This window comes from Bos mutus, chromosome 6 (genome assembly GCF_027580195.1).
Source record: "Bos mutus isolate GX-2022 chromosome 6, NWIPB_WYAK_1.1, whole genome shotgun sequence".
Classification (NCBI taxonomy): Eukaryota; Metazoa; Chordata; class Mammalia; order Artiodactyla; family Bovidae; genus Bos; species Bos mutus.
In genome coordinates this window covers 84,953,335-84,978,458 of record NC_091622.1, presented here as the reverse complement: position 1 = coordinate 84,978,458, position 25,124 = coordinate 84,953,335, and the positions used below count along the sequence as shown (strand labels likewise).

The 25,124-nt window shown below is 36.6% G+C and overlaps 1 protein-coding gene across 1 annotated transcript; it reads left to right on the top strand.

Annotated features, from left to right (window-relative positions):
* Positions 1-654: 654 nt before the first annotated feature.
* Positions 655-24,823, top strand: LOC102280803 (sulfotransferase 1 family member D1). The gene is made up of 7 exons (XM_005902040.2): positions 655-802; positions 7,572-7,697; positions 8,501-8,598; positions 12,489-12,615; positions 14,060-14,154; positions 22,211-22,391; positions 24,711-24,823. The coding sequence occupies exons 1-7, from the start codon at positions 655-657 to the stop codon at positions 24,821-24,823; spliced, it is 888 nt and encodes a 295-aa protein (XP_005902102.2).
* Positions 24,824-25,124: the final 301 nt, after the last annotated feature.

Here is a 25,124-nt window from a genome sequence, read left to right as displayed (position 1 = left end):
GTTCAGTTTTCCCAACATTATTTCATAAAAAGATTCTCCTTTCCCTACTGTATATTCTTGGCTCTTCCATTGTAAATTACTTGACCATGCAATGCATTGGTGGAGCACTGTGGTTAAGACACGTTCTCCTGACTTTAAAGTTCAGTAGCTTTATTATAATGGCACCCCACTTCAGCACTCTTGCCTGGAAAATCCCATGGATGGAGGAGCCTGGTAGGCTGCAGTCCATGGGGTCGCTAAGAGTCAGACACGACTGAGCAATTTCACTTTCACTTTTTCACTTTCATGCATTGGAGAAGGAAATGGCAACCCACTCCAGTGTTCTTGCCTGGAAAATCCCAGGGACAGGGGAGCCTGATGGGCTGCTGTCTATGGGGTCGCACAGAGTCGGACACGACTGAAGTGACTTAGCAGCAGTAGCAGCAGCTTTATTATTTAACATAAACATGTAAATGAATTGTGTGATACCTCTTTAGTTTTTATAATACCTTCTTATGCCACTGATTCATAATGCAGAGTCTTGTGACTAGGCTACTTGATCTAGAGTACTGAAATATCACTTTATTTAATACAATATTAACTTGTTTCTTAATTTGATTGATGTGGTTAAAACAAAGACCTGCTCCTCTTTGCTTAAAATCTAGTCTTTCAAAAATGGACAGCAAGCTGGATATATTCAGGAGGGAGTTGGTGGATGTTCAGGGCATCCCTCTTTTTTGGAGCATTGTTGAGGAGTGGTCCCAGGTGGAGTCATTTGAAAATCGACCAGATGACCTTCTGATCACCACCTATCCCAAATCTGGTAAGATCTTTTCATTTATTTGTACTAGCTGATTGGCTATTGATCCACCTGTGTAAGCCCAATGATCGACAGATCACTTGACAAGGGGATATCTGGAGCAGCTGTGGGACAGTTTTAAGTTATACAAAGTCACTTCTTATTTTGAAAGGTCTGCAACTGAGTGGAGGCTATATCCGAGCGGAAATTAATGCTATTGGAATTTCTTTTTAAAGTCAAGCAAAAACAAACTACACAGATAAAGAATTTAAGAACATTAGAATACATATGCACACATAAACTTTCTATACAAGTTAATGTTTAAATATTTTGCTTATTTTAATATTCAAACATATTTTGTAAAACAGTGTTTTGCTATTTCAAACGTATTTATTTTGTGAATATGTTTAGAAGTATTTTGACCTGAGACCAAACTAGGGTGGAGGTAATGAAGATAATGGCAACCTCCTACAAAAGGTCCCTTGCACGCACTGATGCACTTAGTGCCCCTGACCTTGCAGCAGTCCAATAAGAACTGGACATGGAACAATAGACTGGTTTCAAATCGGGAAAGGAGTACACCAAGGCTGTATATTGTCACCCTGCTTATTTAATTATATACAGAATACCTCATGAGAAATGCCGGGCTGAATGAAGCACAAGCTGGAATCAAGATTGCCGGGAGAAATATCAATAACCTCAGATACACAGATAACACCACCTTTAAGGCAGATAGTGAAGGAGAACTAAAGAACCTCTTGATGAAAGTGAAAGAGGAGAGTGAAAAAGTTGGCTTAAAGCTCAACATTCAGAAAACTAAGATCATGGCATCTGGTCCCATCACTTCATAGCAAATAGATGGGGAAATAATGGAAACAGTGACTTTACTCTTTTGGGCTCCAAAATCATTACAGATGGTGACTGCAGCCATGAAACTAAAAGACACTTGCTCCTTGGAAGAAATGCTATGACCAAACTAGACAGTATATTAAAAAGCAGAGACATAACTTTGCCAACAAAGGTCCATCTAGTCACAGCTATGGTTTTTCCAGTAGTCATGTATGGATGTGAGAGTTGGACTATAAAGAAAGCTGAGCACCAAAGAATTGATGCTTTTGAACTGTGGTGTTGGAGAAGACTCTTGAGAGTCCCTTGGACTGCAAGGAGATCCAACCAGTCCATCCTAAAGGGGATCAGTCCTGAATATTCATTGGAAGGACTGATCCTGTAGCTGAAACTCCAATACTTTGGCCACCTGATGCAAAGATCTAACTCATTGGAAAGGACCCTGATGATGGGAAAGATTGAAGATGAGAGGAGAAGGTGACGACAAAGGATGAGATGGTTGGATGGCATCACTGCCCTGATGGCCATGAGTTTGAGCAAACTCTGGGAGAAGGTGAAGGACAGGGAAGCCTGGCATGCTGCAGTCCATGAAGTCACAAAGAGTCGGACATGGCTGAGAGACTGAACTGAACTGAATTTAGAAGTATTTTGCTCTAAGCAAAATACCTTCTCACTTTAGTACACAATTTCAGAAAGGAGAGTTTAATATAACAATAAAAATCAATAATTTTTTAACTTCCCTAGTGGTTCAGTGGTTAAGAATCTCCTTGCCAATGCAGGGGACATGAGTTGCATCCCTGGTTCTGAAAGATTACATGTGTAATGGAGCCACTAAGCTCATGATCCACAATTACTGAGCCCGCACTCTAGAGCCTATATGCTGCAACTCTTGAGCCTGCATTCTGCAACTGCTGAAGCACACACACCCAGGGCCTGTGCTCTGCAACAAGAGAAGCCACTGTGGTGAGAAGCCCATGCACCACAACAAAGAGTGGCCCCAACAAAGACCCAAGATGGCTAAAAATAATGTAAGCAAATAACTTTTTTAAAAGAATCAATATCTTGTATTTCTCAAAAACATATATGACTGAATCACTTTGTTGTACACATGAAACTAACACAATATTTTAAATCAACCATACTTCAATTAAAAAATGTGTATTCCTTCAGATCTTTTTATGATAGCTTTCCACTTTATCCAGTGTTAGATATATAGAAAGGTATCAGAGAGATGAGGCTCTCTCTTGCCTTTTATCCAGTTAATTTACTTGCACTCATAATCAACCAACTGTCCTGACTACAGAACTCTCTAAAGTCAATTTTCCTTTATATTCCTGCTTCATTTCTTAAAAGAATTGAGGAAAATAAAATTTTAATAAGTATACTGACTACCGATCTTTTTTTTTAGATTATAAATATTAAAACTACCTCAAAGCTATATGTTACAGGTCCTAGGAGGAAAGCCCTGCAAAGCTTGGGGGATTCTAATGTGCCAAAATTACAAACATTGCATGAGAATATAGGGTTCCTACTAGGAAGTAAACAAATGTATTATGCAGACCTTCATAGACATGAAAAATATGTTTCTTTTAGCAAAAGCTTGCTTTTCCTTTCTCTTGTCACTATTATAGAAAAGAGCTGTACACCAAGCTCAAATTGTTTAGGACCAAATCTACTTTACATTTCTTTGTTGAAGTATAAGCTTAGGAAAGGAAATATAGTCACTGATAACATATGTGTTCTTTTGTTTCTGCTTTTTTTGATATATTCACAAGCAGCAAAACATTAAGTCAACCTTTGTTTTGTTTTATTTTTAATTTTTATTGGAGTGCAGTTGATTTACAATGTGTTAGTTTTGGGTATATAGCACAGTGAATCAATTATACATATATTCACTCTTTTTTTTAGATTCTTCTTCCCTATAGATCATTACAGAGTATTGAGTTGAGTTCCCTGTGCTATATGGTAGATCTTTATTAGGTATCACTCTTCTATATAATATATATATATATATATAAATATATAATACTGTGCATATATCAATTTATCCCTCGCTCCCCCTTTTCCCCCTAGTAACCATAAGTTTGCTTTCTACATCTGTGATCCTGTTTCTGTTTTGTAAATAGGCTCACTTTTACTGTTTTTGTTGTTGTTGTTGTTTAGATTCCATATATAAGTGATAACATATGGTGTCTGTCTTTGTCTGACTTACTTAACTCAGTATGTCAATCTCTAGGTCTATCCATGTTGCTGTAAATTGAATTATTTCATTGTTTTTAATGGTTAGCCCATAGTCCATTGTGTATATGTACTGCACCTTCTTTATCCATTTCTCAGTTGATAGACATGTAGGTTGTTGTATATATATACTACAGTAGGAATAGTCCATTGTATTAGACCACTAGTCCTCCCCAGGTGGTGCTAGTGGTAAAGAACCTGCCTGCCAATGCAGGAGACATAAAAGCTGTGGGTTTGATCCCTGGTCAGGAAGATCCCCTGGAGGAGGGCATGGCAATCCATTCCAGTATTCTTGCCTGGAGAATCCCATGGACAGAAGAGCCTGGCAGGCTACACACAGTAGAATCGCAGAGTTGGACACGACTAAAGCAACTTAGCATGCACACATATATGTGCTACATAGCTCAGTGGAATAGTAGTCCATTGTATATATGTGTTATATCTTCTTTATCCGTTCTTCTGTTGATGGACATGTAGGTTGCTTTTATGTCCTGGCTATTGTAAACATAGTGCTGCAATGAACATTAGCTGCATGTATCTGTTCAGATTATAATTTTCTCTGGATATATTGGACAAATATATATACTGCAGAAATATAAATCAATGGAATAGGATAGAAAGCCCAGAGACACATCAACACACCTATGGTCACCTAATCTATGACAAAGGAAGCAAGAGTATACAATGGAGAAAAGATAGTCTTTTCAATAAATGGTTCTGGGAAAACTGAAAAACTACATGTAAACAAAGAAATTAGAATACTTCTTAACACCACACAAAAACATAAACTCAAAATGGATCAAAGATCTAAAGGTGAGGCTGGATACTATAAAATTCTTTAAGGTAAATAGGCAGAATACTCTCAGACATAAATTTTAGCAGGATCTTTTCTGAGTCATCTCCTAGGATAATGAAAATAAAAACAAAAATAAACAAATGGAACCTAATTAAACTGAAAAGCATTTGCACAGCAAAGGAAAATATAAACAAAATGAAAAGATAGCCTTCACAGTGAGAGAAAATACAGTATTTACAAAAGAAACAACCAACAAGGGATTAATCTCCAAAATATGCAAAAACTCATGCAGCTCAAAAACAAAAACAAAAACAAAAACAATAACCTAACCATTTGTTAATTTTTGTTTTTATTTCCACTACTCAAGGAGGTGTATCAAAAATGATCTTGCTGCAATTTATGTCTGCTGCTGCTAAGTCGCTTCAGTCGTGTCCGGCTCTGTGCGACCCCATAGACGGCAGCCCACTAGGCTCCTCTCTCCCTGGGATTCTCCAGGCAAGAATACTGGAGTGGGTTGCCATTTCCTTCTCCAATGCCTGAAAGTGGAAAGTGAAAGTGAAGTCGCTCAGTTGTGCCTGACTCTTAGTGACCCCATGGACTGGATCCCACCAGGCTCCTCCATCCATGGGATTTTCCAGGCAAGAGTACTGGAGTGGGGTGCCATTGCCTTCTCCAATTTATGTCTGAGAGTGTTTTAATTATGTTTTCCTTTAAGAGTTTTAAAGTATCCAGCCTTACATTTAGGTCTTCAATCCATTTTAAATTTATTTTTGTATATGGTGTTAAGGGGGCTTCCCTGGTGGCTCAGTGATTAAAAAAAAAATCCACCTGTCAATGAAGGACATGCAGATTCAATCCCTGGGTCTGGAAGATCTCCTGGAGAAGGAAATGGCAACCCACTCCAATATTCTTGCCTGGGAAATCCCACGGAGAGAGGAACCTGGCAGGCTACAGTCCATGGAGCCTGGTGGGCTACAGTCCATCACAAAGAGTTGGGCATGACTTAGCAACAAACAACAATAACAAATGATATTTGGGAGCATACTAAAGACAATTTTTGGAAGCTACCATTATTCAAACAGTTCATCTATGAAAGGAATCCTTGAAGGTGAACTTTTTCTGGCATAGTAAGAGCTAAATGGCTTCATATAAATTAATCCTACACTCTTTATTCCTGTTATTTTCTTTTTAGTTCATTTCCTTTACAATCTATTGAGATTACATCTTAAAATTACTAATATTTGGTGCCCTGTTGATTTTTTTATAAAAAGTTTCAAGTTAATGAACTCATTAATGAGCTAAACCATATGCTATTTTTTTCAAATATTGTGGAAAGTAAACATTTACAGTTCAAACCATAAGTTGGCATCTTTTTCAATCAGATTTCATTGGCCACCATTTGAACCACCCACTAATAGGAAATAAAATGTTCTGTATTGTACTTTGGCATTTAGGTCTCTTTTTCTCCCCCTCATGAATCATTGCTTAAGCCAAAACCATTTGCTGTCATTTAGTCACTAAGTTGTGTCTGAATCTTTGCGACCCCGTGGAGCGTAGGCCACCAGGCATCTCTGTCCATGGGATTTCCCAGGAAAGAATACTGCAGTGAGTTGCCACTTCCTTCTCCAGGGTATCTTCCTGATAGAAGGATCAAATCTGCATTTCCTGAAATATCAGGCAGATTCTTTACCACATGAGGGAAGCCCAAGCCGAAATCAGACCAAGCAACAAAATGTTCAAGGGTGATAATGATTTGACTCATCTTTTTCTTAGTACTATAATTGTCTATGTAGAAGGATAGAGGAGAGAGACCCATGCTCATGATGTAGGGACAAGGAAGAGGAAGAGTTGTCCACAAGAAAGGACTGAATAGTAAGGAAGTCTAAAGTACTCAAAATTGCATCTACAGACAGATCATTCTTCAGAAATGCTGTGTGCACAGATCAGTTATTTAATTTGTATATTTAGTTTTGATCTACGATTATGCAATTTAGAGACTATCATTACACACTGGGTAAAGAGGAAGAGGATAGAAACAATTAATAAAGTATTTTTCTCCGAGGTACTACGATGTTTGTTTTGTTTGTTTGTTTAGCAGTGCCTCAACACCCTGATCATTGAGTGCCGTAGACAATTGGGTAGACTATATTCTCATACACTTAGGTCCATTTCTCAAAAGACCAGTGAGGCACAATCTCAGAAGATCAGAGTGACTTGGTCTGCCCTGCTCATTCAGAATCCATTGTCTTTTGTTGATGAATGACGCGTGAGTCTCTATGGATGCATTTACAATGTCTTGTTTCCCTTGTTCACCATTCCACCAAATGTTGAACATTTTTACCTGAAGTGCTCTTTTGTCCCCCAAACTAATAATCTTTTTAGTTAAATAGGAAATATACAAGCTTCTGGTCAGATTCACTAAATGTGACTAATTCCCTCATCCATTTCACCCAGGAGGGTATGCTATTGCTATTTAAATTCTGTCTTCTTAAAAAGTCATGCTTACGTCCTTTGCCTGCCTTACTCTTATGGTTATTTTAATCAGATTTTAGACATATAGATACACATACATACATATGTACACAATACATATGTATATGTTCAAGATAGATACTGATATCGCCTAAGAAAAGAGATACTGATATTTCCTATCTCCTAGGAAAACAAAACGCAAATGAAGAACACTTTTTTTTTTTTAATATATTACAGTGCTTCTCTACCTCTATTAACCCTCTCATATACATTTTTTTTCTGTCTCCAGGCTTAGAGATATTGTCTTGTATTTACTTCTTTTTTTTAATTTACTTTTTTTTTTCTAATTTTATTTTATTTTTAAACTTTACATAATTGTATTAGTTTTGCCAAACATTTTAACACAGAAGTTTTGAGTTTCTTTGATTCTTTTTTCCTCAGGAACAACCTGGATTAGTGAAATATTGGATTTGATCTATAACAATGGGGATGAGGAGAAATGTAAAAGAGATGCAATATACAAACGAGTGCCATTCATGGAATTAATAATTCCAAGACTTACAAATGGTTATATCTCTTAATGTTCCTTTTCTGTATAGGATTAAATCCCTATTTTTGTGGTGTTTGAAAGTGTTGTGATGGAAAATGATACAAATAGAGCTTGCACAGTTGAATCATAAGTGTCTACAATAAAAGAGTAAGAATTTGGCTATGCCAATACCCTTATTATAGTCAACTTATTATCTTCCCAAAGATAATATCTACATATGAGGACATTTTAATGAGTATATTAAAGCTTTCAACATTTAAATAATGTGTGATCATTATATGTAGAAAATTCGGTGTTTGATTCATTATAGAATCGTGTCTACTATTATGTAGCTGATGTTCACAGACTCAAATAAAATGATGATGGGAATATGTGGTTTTGTATTATTAAAATATTTAAAATTAGTCATGGATCTCATGGCTTAATTTGATTTTAAGATTTGAATATAAAAAAGCTGGAAAGAGATTTTGAAGTCCTGTAGTTAAATTTTCCCATACTGTAAATAAATAAAAGAGGAAGATAAATGAAGGAAAAACTTGGACAACTAGCACTTGACTTACTGCCTCAGCAAGCCTTTTATCTGAGGATTTATAGACACTTATAAAGATAATAAGCCCCATTATTTACAAATAAAAAATCCTAGCTCACCAGAATTTATCTGTTTTTACTTTATTGTGGATCTCAGAAGTATATGAGGATATGCAGTCATATATCCATTTCAAGTCACATAGTGGAATTAATGTTTACAAAGTCTTAGGTTATATTTTAATTAACCTTATGATTCCATATTTAAAATGTAGTTTAACTTTTACGCTTGCAGGTGTTGAGGACTTGAATGACATGCAGTCTCCTAGATTAGTGAAAAAACACCTACCTGTCCAACTTCTCCCTTCTTCATTTTGGAAAAATAACTGCAAGGTAGCAAATTTTTAAACAGCAAACTTTATGTTGTGATTACTTTGACTAATTATGCAGAAATTAAGACGGGAAATTGCAATCCCTGGATAAATCATTGAAAAAATAATAATTTTGTCCATATATCCCAAGGATCAAAATAATACCACTGGACACAAGTGCTATAGATAAAGGATTATTCTCAGTGCCCAAACACTGAGAATCACTCAGGCTTTCTTGTTTCTAAAATGCCTTCTTGTCTAAATCCCTTCACTCATTGCTTTTAAACAATGGATATTTAGATAATCCAGAACTCCTTCATTAACTCAGTATAATTTTAATTTACCAATATGAACTTATATATAATTTATAACATACAGCATATTATAATTTATAACATTTCCCTGATGGCTCAGTGGTAAAGAATCCACCTGCCAAGTAGAAAAGGGAGGTTGGATCCCTGGGTTGAGAAAATTCCCTTGAGGAGGAAATGGCAACCCACTCCAGTATTTTGGCAGGGGAAATCCCATGGAGAGAGGAGCCTAGTGGGCTGCAATCCATAGGGGTGGCAAAAGAACTGGACATAACTTAGTGACTAAACAACAGCAAAATATTACGTTGCAGGTTTAGCTAACTACTATATTATGGATTTCACTGGTTGCTCAATGGTAAAGAATCTGCCTGCCAATATGAGACACTGGTTCAATCCCTGGGTCAGGAAGATCCCCTGGTGAAGGAACTGGCAACTCACTCCAGTATTCTTGCCTGGGAAATCCAGTGGACAAAAGAGCCTAGGGGGCTACAATCTATGGGGTTGGACATGACTTACAACAATGGACTTGTTGTAACAATAACAATGGATTTGTTTCAAGCTACCTTTTTAATAAGTATTTTAATTCATGTAATGTTTATAGTGGAAAGTACATAAATGCTAAGGATATGGATTGACGAGTTTTCATAAAGTGAGCATACCCATGAAATTAGACCCCAGAACAAGAAATTGACCAAGGAATTAAATGAGGAATAGAGCCAGATAAAGCTCTATTCCTGTGCATTTCCAGACAGGAACCCATCCCCATTTGCAGAGATAATCATTATTTGTGAATGTTTTCATGATAAAGTGATTTGCCTGTTTTTCTTGTAAAGTTATTCTCTTGAATGTTTCAGTTCAGTCAGTTCAGTCGCTCAGTCGTGTCCAACTTCTTTGCGACCCCATGAATTGCAGCACTCCAGGCCTCCCTGTCCATCAACTCCCGGAGTTCACTCAGACTCATGTTCATCGAGTCAGTGATGCCACTCAGCCATCTCATCCTCTGTCGTCCCCTTCTCCTCCTGCCCTCAATCTCTCACAGCATCAGAGTCTTTTCCAATGAGTCAACTCTTCGAATGAGGTGGCCAAAATACTGGAGTTTCACCTTTAGCTTATTCCATTTAATGTAATATCTGTGGGATCAATTCTTACCATACTTGTTATTTTGCTTTTGTCTTGGTTCCCTTAATATAGACCTGTTTACATCATAAATTGTGGTATCATGAGCAAAAGTAGCTCACTAGAGATGCAAATTCTCAGGCCCAAATCCAACCTACTGAATCAGAAATTATGGGCTTAGGGTCTAGCAATCTGAGTTTTAATAAGACCTCCAAGCATATTTGGTTCATATTAACATTTGAGAACCACTGATGTTAGGCATTCTAATATGTACACATGAATATTCCACAAATTACTTATTCATGGTATAATTGATGGACAGTTGTGTTGTTGTTTATTGTCAGTAATAAAAATAGTTCTGCAGTGCACATTCTTATGCAAATATAAAATAGCACATATATGTATACATTTCTCTTAGTTACATATCTTGGGATAGTACTGCATCTTAAAGTATGCATTTGTCCAGCTTTAGAAAAAAATTTTCCAATTTCTTTTCCAAGCATATGCACTAGTGTACACTTTGATCAGTAGTATATGAGTCTAAGTTCTCCATGTCCTCATCAATCCAAAATATAGCTAAAAATACTTACTTTTAGCCATACTGGTAAATGGTGGCAAACTGGTGGCATCTCATTGTGGTTTTACTTTATATTTCCCTAATGATTAATTATTCCAAGCAACTTTACATAGCTTTAGATTTAGATATCATAGATAGATAATATATATATATATATCTATATATAAATAGATAGATAGATATAAACATGAAAAAATAATTACATATCAGCAAGGTAAGTGCCAGTACATGAAGTAAAGATTCTTTGGGGCAAAGTAGTCTCTCTCTCTCTCTGGCTATGCTGCACAACTTGCAGCAACTTAGTTCCCAAACCAGGGATAGAACCCCATGCCCCCTGCCGTGGAAGCACAGGGTCCTAACCACTGGACTACAAGGGAAGTCCTGAAAGAAGTCTCATAAAAGAAGGAAAATTTTCATCAACATCTTAAAGAAAAAGTAGGAGATTTTCAGATTAACGAGGTCAGTTTAGAAAAAGAAAACTATATGTACATAGCCTAACATGTGAAACAGCAAGGCATGAGGCAGATTCCACAAATGGTTTAATGTGGTTGGAAAATGAATCTGGAAAGCTAGACAGTCACCAGACCTGTAGATCTGAGAAATGTGTTTAGAGCATGTCTTTATCACTACATCTTTAATAGAATGAGCAAAACAGCTGTTGTTTTTCAGCTGTAGTTTTTCTTTTGAAAAATTGATTGATTATACTTATGTTATCCAAAATGTCTTTGTATGTGTGTTTGTGTCTACCTTTGTTTTTCATTCAAAATCTAATTAAAACAAATGTGATAAGGAAGTAAGGATATAGTTTATCATCTTAAATCTTGAAGTAAAAACTCATAGAAACTCCCAGAAATACCTTGGTATTAGGAGAATTGGGGAATATCTCTGAGAGCCTTTTATCTACATTTCTATCTCACAGACTTCATTAAAGAAATAGAAGGGGTGATAAGAAAGCAGTTGATTCACCACCATGGTCTCTCAGTATTGAAACAGAAATCAATTGAGAATATTTGCAAAGTTTAGTATTTTCTCAAAAAATTGTATCAGCAACAGAGTCCAAGCTCTAAACTTTTGAAAAATCCCTCTCCATTCATGTCACTTCTTTCTTCTTTCTAAGCCTGTCCAGAATACGAGAACTACCAGTGGTATGGGATTATAAAAGTTCCCATTTCCTTTCTCCATCAGTTGGAAAAGAAGAAGAAAGCTCAGATTCTGTCTAGATGAAAGGAGATTTCTTCCTGAAATACATTTTTACTTAGAAATATATTTACTGCATTAAGTGGCTAGGGCTTCATTGTTTTCAGGTGTGCTTTTTCAGGGGCTAAGTAGGCTTAATGGACTTCACAGGATTTTCCAGCAAGGCATAGCAATATCACTTTTATTAGGAAATGTATTCAAAATGTCTGCCTTCAAACATACTTGGCATCTTAATACATAAATTTTACTCCCATGTCAATCATTATAAACAGCAATGATCGTTATGTACATTGATTAAATGTACCCAAATAATAGTTTCTTTTCAATAAAAGATAAGGTGCTTTTTCAGCTTTATAAACTTGCTTTTTCCTTTCATTATTAGTTTTAACAAGTTATACAGAGAAATATTCTCAATTTAAGAGCAAGGTTAGTTCTTTCTTAAAATTCAATATTTACTGTAATTCTTATTATACTTGGTTTTCCATATGTTAAGAGATGCTCTTCTTTTGAAAGACTAAAGACAAATCAGGGAAGTGAGATATGAGAAGTTTTTGTATTATATATAGTCATGAATATACTATGTCAGAATATAAATATAAAGCTTAGGTTATGATTTAAAAAAGGAAAATAAACATTCTGCCAGGGTAAGCAAAAAAATATAAGTGATTAAAGAATATAAATGAAATGATGATTTTCCCTATCTCCCCACAGATGGTCTATGTGGCACGGAATGCTAAAGATGTAGCCGTGTCTTACTATTATTTTTACCAAATGGCAAAAATGCATCCAGATCCTGGTACCTGGGAGGAATTCCTAGATAAATTCATGACTGGAAAGGGTGAGTCTAAATCTTATTTTAATGATAGAGTTCCATTGTGAAAAATCTTTTTACAAGGAGATATAAGGTTTAAATACAAATTTTATATTTATTATAAACCTAATATGTGCCCGACATTCTACTAGTGTATGAAGAAGATAGACAAAGCAAAAGATAAAACATATAGTCTCTTCCCTTTAAAGACTTTTGGGGAATATGAGACTTACAGAGTCATCAATCCTAAGTCTCTGTTTTGTTACTGCTTAGTGATCACTGAGAAGCACTTTCTTACTGTCCCTCCCCTTGTATTGTTTTGATTTTGTACATTTCTTTTGGATTTCCTTTTCTCTACCATTCCTCCATTTTTATTATATAAACTGGAAATTCTTGAGTGAAAATTTTATATTCAAGTCTTTGTTCTTCTACAGAGCCTCTTTTAGGAAACATATTCATGCCTATGGTAGTAACTCTATGCTTCTTCCACATCCCATTCCTAACCTCTCAGTCCCTGTCTTTCTCTCCCTCTCACTCTCCTATGAACTTCAATACCACTTACCTTCTGTGCTACTTAGTATCTGCCATCTTGCTCTTGTAATTTTAGTTTTATTTATTTGTAGCTGTATCTTTTTTGCTAGGCCTGTCGTAGAAAAGTGCCACAGACTGAATGGCTTAAACAACTCACATTTATTTTCTCACAGTTCTGAAGGTTAGACGTCCAAGATAAAGGTGTACTCAGGGTTGATTTCTGAGGCTTTTCTTCTTGTCTTGTAGGTGACCATCTTCTCCCTATATCTTCATATGGTCTCATTGTACATGTTTGTTGTTATTTCCTGATGACCTCTGAACCTCCTTTAGGGTCATCCTTGAAGAAAGAAGCATGTTCGCAGCCACATGGCTCTATTGGTTTATTTCTTGCCTGTAGGGACCCAGAAGTCTAACAGTCTTCTCACATTTCATCCTGCCACTGTCCCTTCAGTGCAAACTGGCAGTGTTTTCACTGAGATAACTAATTGTATTTTTAAGTCACACACTGAACCTCTTTGATGAATGCTGCCAATCACATCCTTGGTGTTTTTTCCAGAGTATGCTTTCTCAGATCCTTTTTCAATATGGATAAGCTGAGAATTTTCTAAATCTTCAATTTCTAGTTCCTTTTTGCCTAATAACTACTTCTTCAGTTTATTTCCAAAATCAGTTGTAGTCTGAAGTACTAGTGATCGGGACTTCAACATAAGAATTTGAGGGGACACAATTCATCATGTAACAGAAGTATTTCATCCTTTCTAAGATTGTAAGTTGGGTGAGAACAGGAATTATTTGATATGTTTCTCTTATCCTACCACCCCTCATTCCTGAACTAATAAGTAATCATACTGATGTGTGAGGATGACTGGGAATAATGTTGAACAATTCTTTACTTCATGTAAATATTTTAATTATGTGATCATTTTATGTCTCAATTTAGTGGCTTTTGGTTCTTGGTATGACCATGTTAAGGGCTGGTGGGAGAAGAAAAAAGATTATCGCATACTTTATCTGTCTTATGAAGACATGAAACAGGTAAGAGCAAACTACTATTTCTTCATTTTTAAGGAAACTTAAGATTCATCTTTGTATCACACTTTCTTTTCTTTTTGATCTATAAATATGAGTAATCTGTGTGTGCTAAGTCACTTCATTCTTTTCGGACTCTTTGCAACCCTATAGACTAGAAGCATTCAGGAACTAGACCACTCAGGTATGACCTAAATCAAATCCCTTATGAGTATACAGTGGAAGTGATAAGCAGATTCAAAGGAGTAGATCTAATAGAGTGCCTGAAGAACTATGGATGGAGGTTCGTGACATTGTACAGGAGGCAGTGATCAAAACCATCACCATGGAAAAGAAATGAAAAAAGGCAAAATGGTTGTCTGAGTAGGCCTTACAAATAGCTATGAAAGGAAAAGAAGTGAAAGGCAAAGGAGAAAAGGAAAGATATACCCATTTGAATGCAGAGTTCCAAAGAATAGCAAGGAGAGATAAGAAAGCCTTCTTCAGCGATCAGTGCAAAGAAATAGAGGAAAACAATAGAATGGGAAAGACTAGAGATCTCTTCAAGAAAATTAGAGATACCAAGGGAACATTTCATGCAAAGATGGGCATAATAAAGGACAGAAATGGTAGGGACCTAACAGAAGCAGAAGATATTAAGAAGAGGTAGCAAGAATACCCAGAAGAACTATACAAAAAAGACCTTCATGATCCAGATAATCATGATGGTGTGATCACTCACCTAGAACCAGACATCCTGGAATGTGAAGACAAGTGGGCCTTAGGAAGCATCACCACAAACAAAGCTAGTGGAGGTGATGGAATTCCAGTTGAGCTATTTCAAATGCTAAAAGATAATGCTGTGAAAGCACAGCACTCAATATGTCAGCACATTTGGAAAACTCAGCAGTGGCCACAGGACTGGAAAAGGTCAGTTTTCATTCCAATCCCAAAGAGAGGCAATGTCAAAGAATGCTTAAACTACTGCACAATTACACTCATCTCACATGCTAGCAAAGTAATGCTCAAAATTCTCCAAGCCAGGCTTCAACAGTTCATGAACTGTGAACTGCCAGATGTTCAAGCTGGTTTTAGAAAAGGCAGAGGAACCAGAGATCAAATTGCCAACATCTGCTGGATCACTGAAAAAGCAACAGGTTTCCAGAAAATCATTCTGCTTTATTGACTATGCCAAAGCCTTTGACTGTGTGGATCACAACAAACTGTGGAAAATTCTGAAAGAGATGGGAATACCAGACCACCTGACTTGCTTCCTGAGAAATCTGTGTGCAGATCAAGAAGCAACAGTTTGAACTGGACATGGAACAACAGACTGTTTCCAAATCAGGAAAGGAGTACGTCAAGGCTATATTTTGTCACCCTGCTTATTTAATTTATATGTGGAGTATGTCATGTGAAATGCCAGGCTGGATGAAGCACAAGCTTTAATCAAGATTGCTGGGAGAAATATCAATAACCTCAGATATGTAGATGATACCACATTTATGGAAGAAAGTGAAGAAGAACTAAAGAGCCTCTTGATGAAAGAGGAGAGTGAAATGTTGGCTTAAAACTCAGCATTCAGAAAACTAAGATCATGGCATCTGGTCCCATCACTGCATGGCAAATAGAGAAACAATGGAAATAGTGAGAGACTTTATTTTCTTGGTCTCCAAAATCACTGCAGATGGTGACTGCAGCCATGAAATTAAAAAATGCTTGCTCCTTGGAAGAAAAGCTATGACCAATATAGACAGCATATTAAAAAGTAGAGACATTACTTTGCCAATAAAGTTCCATCTAGTCACAGCTATAGTTTTTCCAGTAGTCATGTATGGATGTGAGAGTTGGACTATAAGGAAAGCTGAGTGCCAAAGAATTGATGCTTTTGAACTGTGGTGTTGGAGAGACTCTTGAGCATCCCTTGCACAGCAAGGAGATCCAACCAGTCCATCCTAAAGAAAATCAATCTTGAATATGCATTGGAAAGACTGATACTGAAGCTGAAACTCCAATACTTTGGCCACCTGATGCAAAGAACTGACTCACTGGAAAAGACCCAGATGCTGGGAAAGATTGAAGGCAGGAGAAGGGGGCGACAGGGAATGAGTTGGTTGGATGGCATCACCAACTCAATGGACATGAGTTTGAGTAGGTTCTGGGAGCTGGTGATGAACAGAGAAGTCTGGCATGGTGCAGTCCATGGGGTCTCTAAGAGTCAGACATGACTGAGCGACTAAAATGAACTGAGCTGGACCAGAACCCACCAAGTTCCTCTGTCCATGAGACTCTCCAGGCAAGGATAATGAAGTGAGTTGCGATTTTCCTTCTCCAGGGGATCTTTGTCAACCAGGGGTCCAACTGATGTCTCTTAGTCTCTTGCTCTGGGAGGTGATTTGTTTGTTTGTTTGTTTAATTCTAGTGCCATCTGGCAAGTCCTCATGACTAATCTTCTGTTCTATTAATTCAGCCTTGAAACTTGATCTTTTACTTAATCTACTCCTTTATGCTAATACTGTCTCCTACTCTAGTTCAGCCAACTGTCTTGATATATTTGAACTAATTTTGCTTCTGTTATTCACTCAGAGAGAATGATATTCTTAAAATCTAAATCAAAGTATGTCCACTGTCTTCTAATAATCTTTCAATGACTTCTGTCTCTGCTGCTGTTGTTTAGTCACTAAGTTTTGTCCAACACTCTATGACCCAACGGACTTTAGCCCACCAAGCACCTCTATCCATTGAATATTCCAGGCAAGAATACTGGAGTGGATTGCCATTTCCTTCTTCAGGGTATCTTCCTGACGCAGGGATGAAACCTGTGTCTCCTGCATTGGCAAGTGGATTCTTTAGCCTTGATGAGCCACCAGGGAAGCCCCAAAGTATAAAACATTAAGATAATTTATAGATTTGCACATTATTTAGTCCCTGTCTGTCTCTCCAATCTTTTCTGATGCCATTTTCCATTTCTCAAAAAATTGAGCTTACTTGAAACATTTTTCCTACTATTTTTAGATTAACCTCTTCTCATGCTTCATGTCGCGGGTATTACCTCTCCACAGAGCTCTTTCATGTTCACAAGATCAGATAACTTATCTTTTGTCTACTAAAGTCTCTTTTGCTGCTATTGTTATTTTCATAGTATCAACCATCTCTAATTATTTTATGTATATGTTTATTTATGGTTTTTTAGTCTCCTATACTATTATGGCAAGGATATTGGGGAAGCAATGTAATTTTTATTATGTAATCTCTAAAACATATAACTTTTATTTTTTCTTCTTCAGTTTAATCATTAGCATTGAAAAGAATTCATTCTACAATTTGATTGAAAACTTATCCTGTCCTGATTATTTAGGTAATTCATTTAAGAAATATGTCTCATCTCTTAAACTGAATGTCTCTCAGAGAACCTGTCCACACCTAAATTCCCTTGGATGACTATGATTCATTCATCTCTTATTTGGGAAATCTATTCCACACACATCCCCTAAAGAAACTACCTTACCCACCTAAGGCAATCCTCTCTGGCAGATTTGCTAGTCAAATTCTCAGCTTCCCATGCAACCTGTTCAAACCACTTTGCACTTGCCACTCTGGATTATGGTGTGGTATATTACCCTAATTATGGGACAAGAAGCAACAAATAGAGATTGAAGATGATAAGCAGTATCTTGAAAGAGAAGTTCCCACATTAGGTCATAATAAGGTCTTTGAGCTAAGGAAGTTTTGTTTTTGTTGGTTAGTCGCTAAGTCGTGTTTGGCTCTTTGCAACCCCATGGACTGAAGCCTGCCAGATTACTCCATCTATGGGATGTCCCAGGCAAGAATACTGGAGTGGGTTGCCATTTCCTATTCCAAGGAATTTGAATCTTCTCAAATATGGGAGGAGAATCTACATCTTCTGTCAGAAAAAGCTCAAAATTAATCAAGGGTTCCAGTGTCTCTGTTATCAGATCTGCCCGAAATATTACCATTCCAAGCCTTCTCCACCCTTTCCCCTCACTCTTCCACGTACCTTTCACATGATAGACTAGTCACAACTGGGGATTCAACTTTCATAGTAATTCTTCCGCTTGAAGAATTAGGGCGTGTATCTTATTGCTACCATGTTAAGTTATGCAGTTATAAGAAATAGATTCTATTAGAGCCACCACAGAAACTTTCTGGTTCTGTTTCCATGAATTGAGATGGATGTCTTAGGAAAGTGAAAGCTCAGATTGTTTTCTGGCTGATCTCATCAGTTCACTAAAATTATGGCTCTCTGTTTCAGTCTGGTTTAGAGCATCAAGAAGAACACTTCCCCAGTGGGTAGCAGGGCACAAGCTATTTGATCTGAATGCAACTCTTTCATTACACCTAACGTGCTCTTCTAGGTCCAGTCCTGATGCATAGAGAAGGAAAGTCACAAGGAATACATGAAATGGATCTCTCCTCTTCATTATTGTCTCTTTCTCTTCCCTACCACTCCCTGGGCTGGAAAGTGCACAGGTTTTTATTTTACTGTCCTCATATACTCAGACTATCAAAATATCTATATAAGTGTGAGAGGTAGAAAGAATATCTTTTTTCTAATATAAGAGATTTCTCTGAGAGGTATATCTATTCGTTATTTTATCAAGATATAATTGACATATAATATTAGTTTCAGGTGTACAAAAGAATGATTCAATATCTGTCTACAGTATAAAATAACCACCACAATAAGTCTAATTGATATACATCACAACACAGAGTTATATATATATCTTTTCTTGTGATGAGAATTTTTAGATATACTCTCTCTGCAACTTTAAAACTTATAACAGAGTATTATTGAGTATGGTTAACCATTATTCCTAGCCTTAGAAAACTTTCAGCTTTTCACCTTTGAGTATGTTAGCTCTGGATTTATATGTGTCCTTAATTTTACTGATGTATGTTCCTTCTCTATTCCCTTTGTTGGGAGTTCTTAATCATAAATCAGTATTAAATTTTGTCAAATGATTTTTTCTGCATCTATTGAGATGATCATGTGATTTATATTCATGATTTTGTTAATGTGATGTATCACATTGATTGATTTGCAGATGTTGAAACATTTATGCATCCCCAGAATAAATCTCACTTGATTATAGCATCAGTTCAGTCCAGTTCAGTCACTCTGTCGTGTCCGACTCTTTGCGACCCCATGAACTGCAGCACGCCAGGCCTCTCTGTCCATCACCAACTCCTGGAGTTCACTCAAATGCACATCCATTGAGTAGGTAATGCCATCCAGCCATCTCATCCTCTGTCATCTCCTTTTCCTCCTGCCCCCAATCCCTCCCAGCATCAAAGTCTTTTCCAATATGTCAACTCTTTGCATGAGGTGGCCAAGAACAGGACTTTCAGCTTTAGCATCATTCCTTCCAAAGAACACCCAAGACTGATCTCCTTTAGAATTGACTGGTTGGATCTCCTTTCTGGGCAAGGGACTCACAAGAATCTTCTCCAATACCACAGTTCTAAAGTATCAATTCTTCACAGTCCAACTCTCACATCCATACATGACTACTGGAAAAACCATAGCCTTGACTAGATGGACCTTTGTTGGCAAAGTAATGCCTCTGTTTTTGAATGTGCTCTCTAGGTTGGTCATAACTTTCCTTCCAAGGAGTAAGCATCTTTTAATTTCATGGCTGCAATCACCATCTGCAGTGATTTCGGAGCCCATAAAAATAAAGTCTGACACTGTTTCCAGTGTTTCCCCATCTATTTCCCATGAAGTGATGGGACCGGATGCCATGATCTTCGTTTTCTGAATGTTGAGCTTTAAGCCAACTTTTTCACTCTCCACTTTCACTTTCATCAAGAGGCTTTTGAGTTCCTCTTCACTTTCTGCCATAAGGGTGGTGTCATCTGCATATCTGAGGTTATTGATATTTCTCCCTGCAATCTTCATTCCAGCTTGTGCTTCTTCCAGCCCAGCGTCTCTCATGATGTACTCTGCATACAAGTTAAATAAGCCGGGTGACAATATACAGCCTTGACATACTCCTTTTCTTATTTGGAACCAGTCTGTTGTTCCATGTCCAGTTCTAACTGTTGCTTCCTGACCTGCATATAGGTTTCTCAAGAGGCAAGTCAGGTGGTCTGGTATTCCCATCTCTTTCCAAATTTTCCACAGTTTATTGTGATCCACACAGTCAAAGGCTTTGGCATAGTCAGTAAAGCAGATATAGATGTTTTTCTGGAACTCTCTTACTTTTTCCATGATCCAGCGGATGTTGGCAATTTGATCTCTGGTTCCTCTGTCTTTTCTAAAACCAGCTTGAACATCTGGAAATTCACGGTTCATGTATTGCTGAAGCCTGCTTGGAGAATTTTGAGCATTACTTTACCAGCGTGTGAGATGAGTGCAATTGTGCAGTAGTTTGAGCATTCTTTGACATTGCCTTTCTTTGGGATTGGAATGAAAACTGACCTTTTCCAGTCCTGTGGCCACTGCTGAGTTTTCCAAATGTGCTGGCATATTGAGTGCAGCACTTTCACAGCATCATCTTTCAGGATTTGAAATAGCTCAACTGGAATTCCATCACTTCCACTAGCTTTGTTCATAGTGAAGCTTTCTAAGGCCCACTTGACTTCACATTCCAGGATGTCTGGCTCTAGGTGAGTGATCACACCATCATGATTATCTTGGTTGTGCATATCTTTTTTGTACAGTTCTTCTGTGTATTCTTGCCACCTCTTCTTAACCCACTTCCAACAACACAAGAGTTGGCTCTACACATGAAAATCACCAGATGGTCAACACTGAAATCAGATTGATTATATTCTTTGCAGCCAAAGATGGAAAGCTCTATACAGTCAGCAAAAACAAGCCCAGGAGCTGACTGTGTTCAGATCATGAACTCCTTATTGCCAAATTCAGACTTAAATTGAAGAAAGTAGGGAAAATCACTAGACCATTCAGGTATAACCTAAATCAAATCCCTTATGATTATACAGTGGAAGTGAGAAATAGATTTAAGGGACTAGATCTGATAGATAGAGTGCCTGATGAACTATGGATGGAGGTTCGTGACTGTACAGGAGACAGGGATCAAGATCATCCCTGTGGAAAAGAAATGCAAAAAAGCAAAATGGCTGTCTGGGGAGGCCTTACAAATAGCTGTGAAAAGAAGAGAAGTGAAAAGCAAAGGAGAAAAGGAAAGATATAAGCATCTGAATGCAGAGTTCCAAAGAATTGCAAGAAGAGATAAGAAAGCCTTCCTCAGCGATCAATGCAAAGAAATGAGGCAACCAACAGAATGGGAAAGACTAGAGATCTCTTCAAGAAAATTAGATATACCAAGGGAACATTTCATGCAAAGATGGGCTCCATAAAGGACAGAAATGGTATGATTATAGCATATGATCCTTTTAATGTGCTGTTGAATTTAGTTTGCCAGTATTTTGTTCATGTTTTTTGCACTGATATTCACCAGAGATATTGACTTGCAATTTTCATTTCTGATACTCTACTTGTCTAGCTTTGTTGTCTGGGTAAGGCAGGCTTCATAAAATGAGTTTGGAAGTATTCTCTTAGCTTCTACTTTTCGGAAGAGTTTGAGAAATATTCATATTAATTCTTCTTTAAATGCTTGGTGGAAATCTATTCTTAATATTAGATATGCTATAAAAAGAAGATAAAGGGGTTTTGAAAATTTCATCTTGTCATAATTATATCTTATCTTAATTATACCTTGCCATAATATCATAGGGCTTCTCTGGTGGCTCAGTATGTAAAGAATCCACCTACAATGCAGGAGACCCAAGTTTGTTTTATCACCATCTATTATTCTACAGGATAATTCTACTTTTGAAAGTTAAAAGTTGAATATTGACCTATTTTTTTTTCCATTTTTTGAAACAAATCTTACCTCTTCCTTTTAGCAGATGGTTGTCTGGTATAATCAAGAATAGGATTATACACTTGGGAAAGGAAATTGAAAAGGCCATATAAAACTATAAAAATATTTCCTCTGACACATTGATATATGGATCCTTATAAAATGCATTGCTTACTTCATGACTAAATCTACCTGAAATAATCCTGTTTCTTTATAATATTTTTTAGGATCCAAAGTGTGAAATTCAGAAGTTATTAAAATTTCTAGATAAAGACCTTCCAGAAGAAACTGTGGATAAAATCCTCTATCATAGCTCCTTTGATATGATGAAGCAAAATCCTAGTGCAAATTATACGACTATGCCAAAATTTTGTATGGACCATTCTGTGTCTCCCTTCATGAGAAAAGGTAGCTTTATATACATTATATATTAGCTTCTATACAAATTGATAGTAATATTATGGACATTGTATGTAGGCAGATAAGAACAATATCAAAGTAAATGGGAAGAGATTAAGTATGTTGGGGAGAAAGTTTTATGAAAAAAATTATTAAAGGAAATAATTCATGGCAAAAATATTTATTATTATTGTAAGTCTAACATGTAAGACAAGCTTCCTAGTAAAAAACGTTTATTCAAGAATCTATGTGTTGATAAGTATAGATTTTGACATTCAATGATGTATCAGAAGGATGACTGTTATTTGTCTGAATTATCTAGATATTCTTCATATTCCCTAAAATTTTTGCTATAGTTGGTAACTAGCTTAAATAATACTGGGAATAAATTACTGAAAAATGAAAGTGAAGTCGTTTAGTCGTGTCCGACTCTTTGTGACCCCATGGACTGTAGCCTACCAGGCTCCTCTGTCCATGGGATTTTCAAGGCAAGAAAGAGTACTGGAGTGGGTTACCATGAAAGAAAATCCAACTCCTTGAGATTGTTTCTATGATTATGATAAATCATTGCATACTCAAGTATTGAACTGTAGTCAACATTTTGCACAAAATATTCCTTTACTGAATATATGTTGAGTTGAAGTGTGTGTGTGTGTGTGTGTATGGTTGGATGGCATCACCAACTCAACAGACACGAATTTGAGCAAAATCTGGAAGATGGTGAAGGACAGGGAAGCCCGGAATGCTGTAGTTGGACACAACTAAGTGAATGAACAAAATGTGTGTGTATGTCTTTGTCCTTATGATGAGATTGATAAATTCTGTTAGTTGTGTATGCATTAGTCATTTTTGCTAAAACAAACAACCCCAAGAATCTCAGTAGCTTAGGGACTTGTTTTTTGTTTAATATTGTTGTATGTTGGCCAACTGTGGCTGCAGCAATTTTGTTCATTTCTTTTTGACTCTGATTAGTTTTGTTTGACTCTCATGGGCTCTGCCTCTTGTGTCTTCTCTTTCTGAAACCCAGACTGAAAGAGCTGCCCTTTTGTGAGCTATGCCCTCAAAAAAGAGAGAAAGATCAAGAAAGATGTTGGAAACTTGCCAGGCCCTTTAAAGTTTCTGTTCAGATGTGCTATATACCACATACATTCAAATTCCTTTGGCCAAAGCATACAAAAAATCCAAGCCCAAAGTTAATGAGGCAAGGAGGAATCACACAACATACTACAATGGACATAGGTGTAAAATCTTTTTACAGTGAAGAAGAGAGTAAATATTAATATAATCTAAGACAGTTTTGGAGGAACAGATGTTTTGACGAGAACCTGTAAAGGCACTATTAAAGGAAATTGTAATTATAATGCATCAGTACATTCTAGAGATATTTTTAGGAGGTTAGGAACTGTGCAATGGATAAGCCTTGCTGGGAATATCTGGATCTTGGCCAGGTATGATTTTGCCTCCCAGGGGATGTTTGACAACATTTGAAGTCATTGCTGGTGATCATGACTAGGGGTTCGCTGTTGGCTTCCAATGTATAGAGGCTAAGGATGGTGCTAAAACCTCCCACAATGCACAGGACAACCCCCGCATCCTCCCCAGCAAAGAACTGGCTGACTTCAAATATCAACAGTGGAGATATACATAAATAAAATGTCAAGGTTAAGAAGTCCTAGGCCAGATTGATGGTTGTTTTGGCATGTTTTCTTCATTTTTTCTCTAAAACTGGGCTTCCAAATGTTTCTTCTTAATTGCCCTATGAAAATGACATTATTTCTATTAGATATGCATTATAAATACTACTTCCTATTTCTTCCTTTAAGGTTTTAGATGTGGTTAGTATCAAGAAGATTGAAAGAACAATACAATAATAATGAAATAGATTTAATTACATTGAATATAGTAGTTTCTAAATCTTACTTGATCATAGAAACCTTTTAATAACTTTAGTAACTTTTTATCATTTTACACTGGAAAAGATAGTTTTAAAATGTCTGAAAAGCTTTCTGGTCCTTTATTAATCAAGCTCTTAAAATCAAAGAGTAAAGATTTTGAGACATTGGATTTTTCTCTCAGTGACATTTCCTGAAGCTATTCAACAAGTTATTTCTTTATATAAGATATTGGAAAAACCCACAGAGATTTTTGGAAAATTAGGAAGGTCTAAGAGTCTGGGAGTGGGAGTAGGAGGTGAAGAACAGAATTATGGAGTAGATATAGCAGTATAAAGTTAGAGGTCTAAAAATACAAGCTAGTAATTAAGCTTAAAATTGATATTAGAAATTTTTAACATTAGTTTAAAATTTACCACCTCATCTTTCTTTTTAGGTGTTTCAGCAGACTGGAAAAATCAGTTTACTGTAGCCCAGTATGAAAGATTTGAAGAGGATTATGAAAAGAAAATGAAAGGGTCTACATTGCAATTTCATTCCGAGATCTAAGAAATACTTGCTCTTTTTCCAGCTGCTTTAGTTATGTGTAATGTTTTCCTATTTACTGACATTAGTGTTTTATAAGAGAATATTCAAAGAATTTCAGAGTTTGCATATGAAAGATCAACATTGTTTTATTATTTTAACTACCTTCTACAATGTTTTTATTATGCTTTATTATTCCTAAAGACTAAATAAAATTAAGTCTAAAAATTTATAATTGTACTTTATTTTTTAAATTTAAGGCCTGCATTGTTGGACTGGTAAGGAAGATATTTAACAAAATCTTCAAGATAGATGGATTAGACCC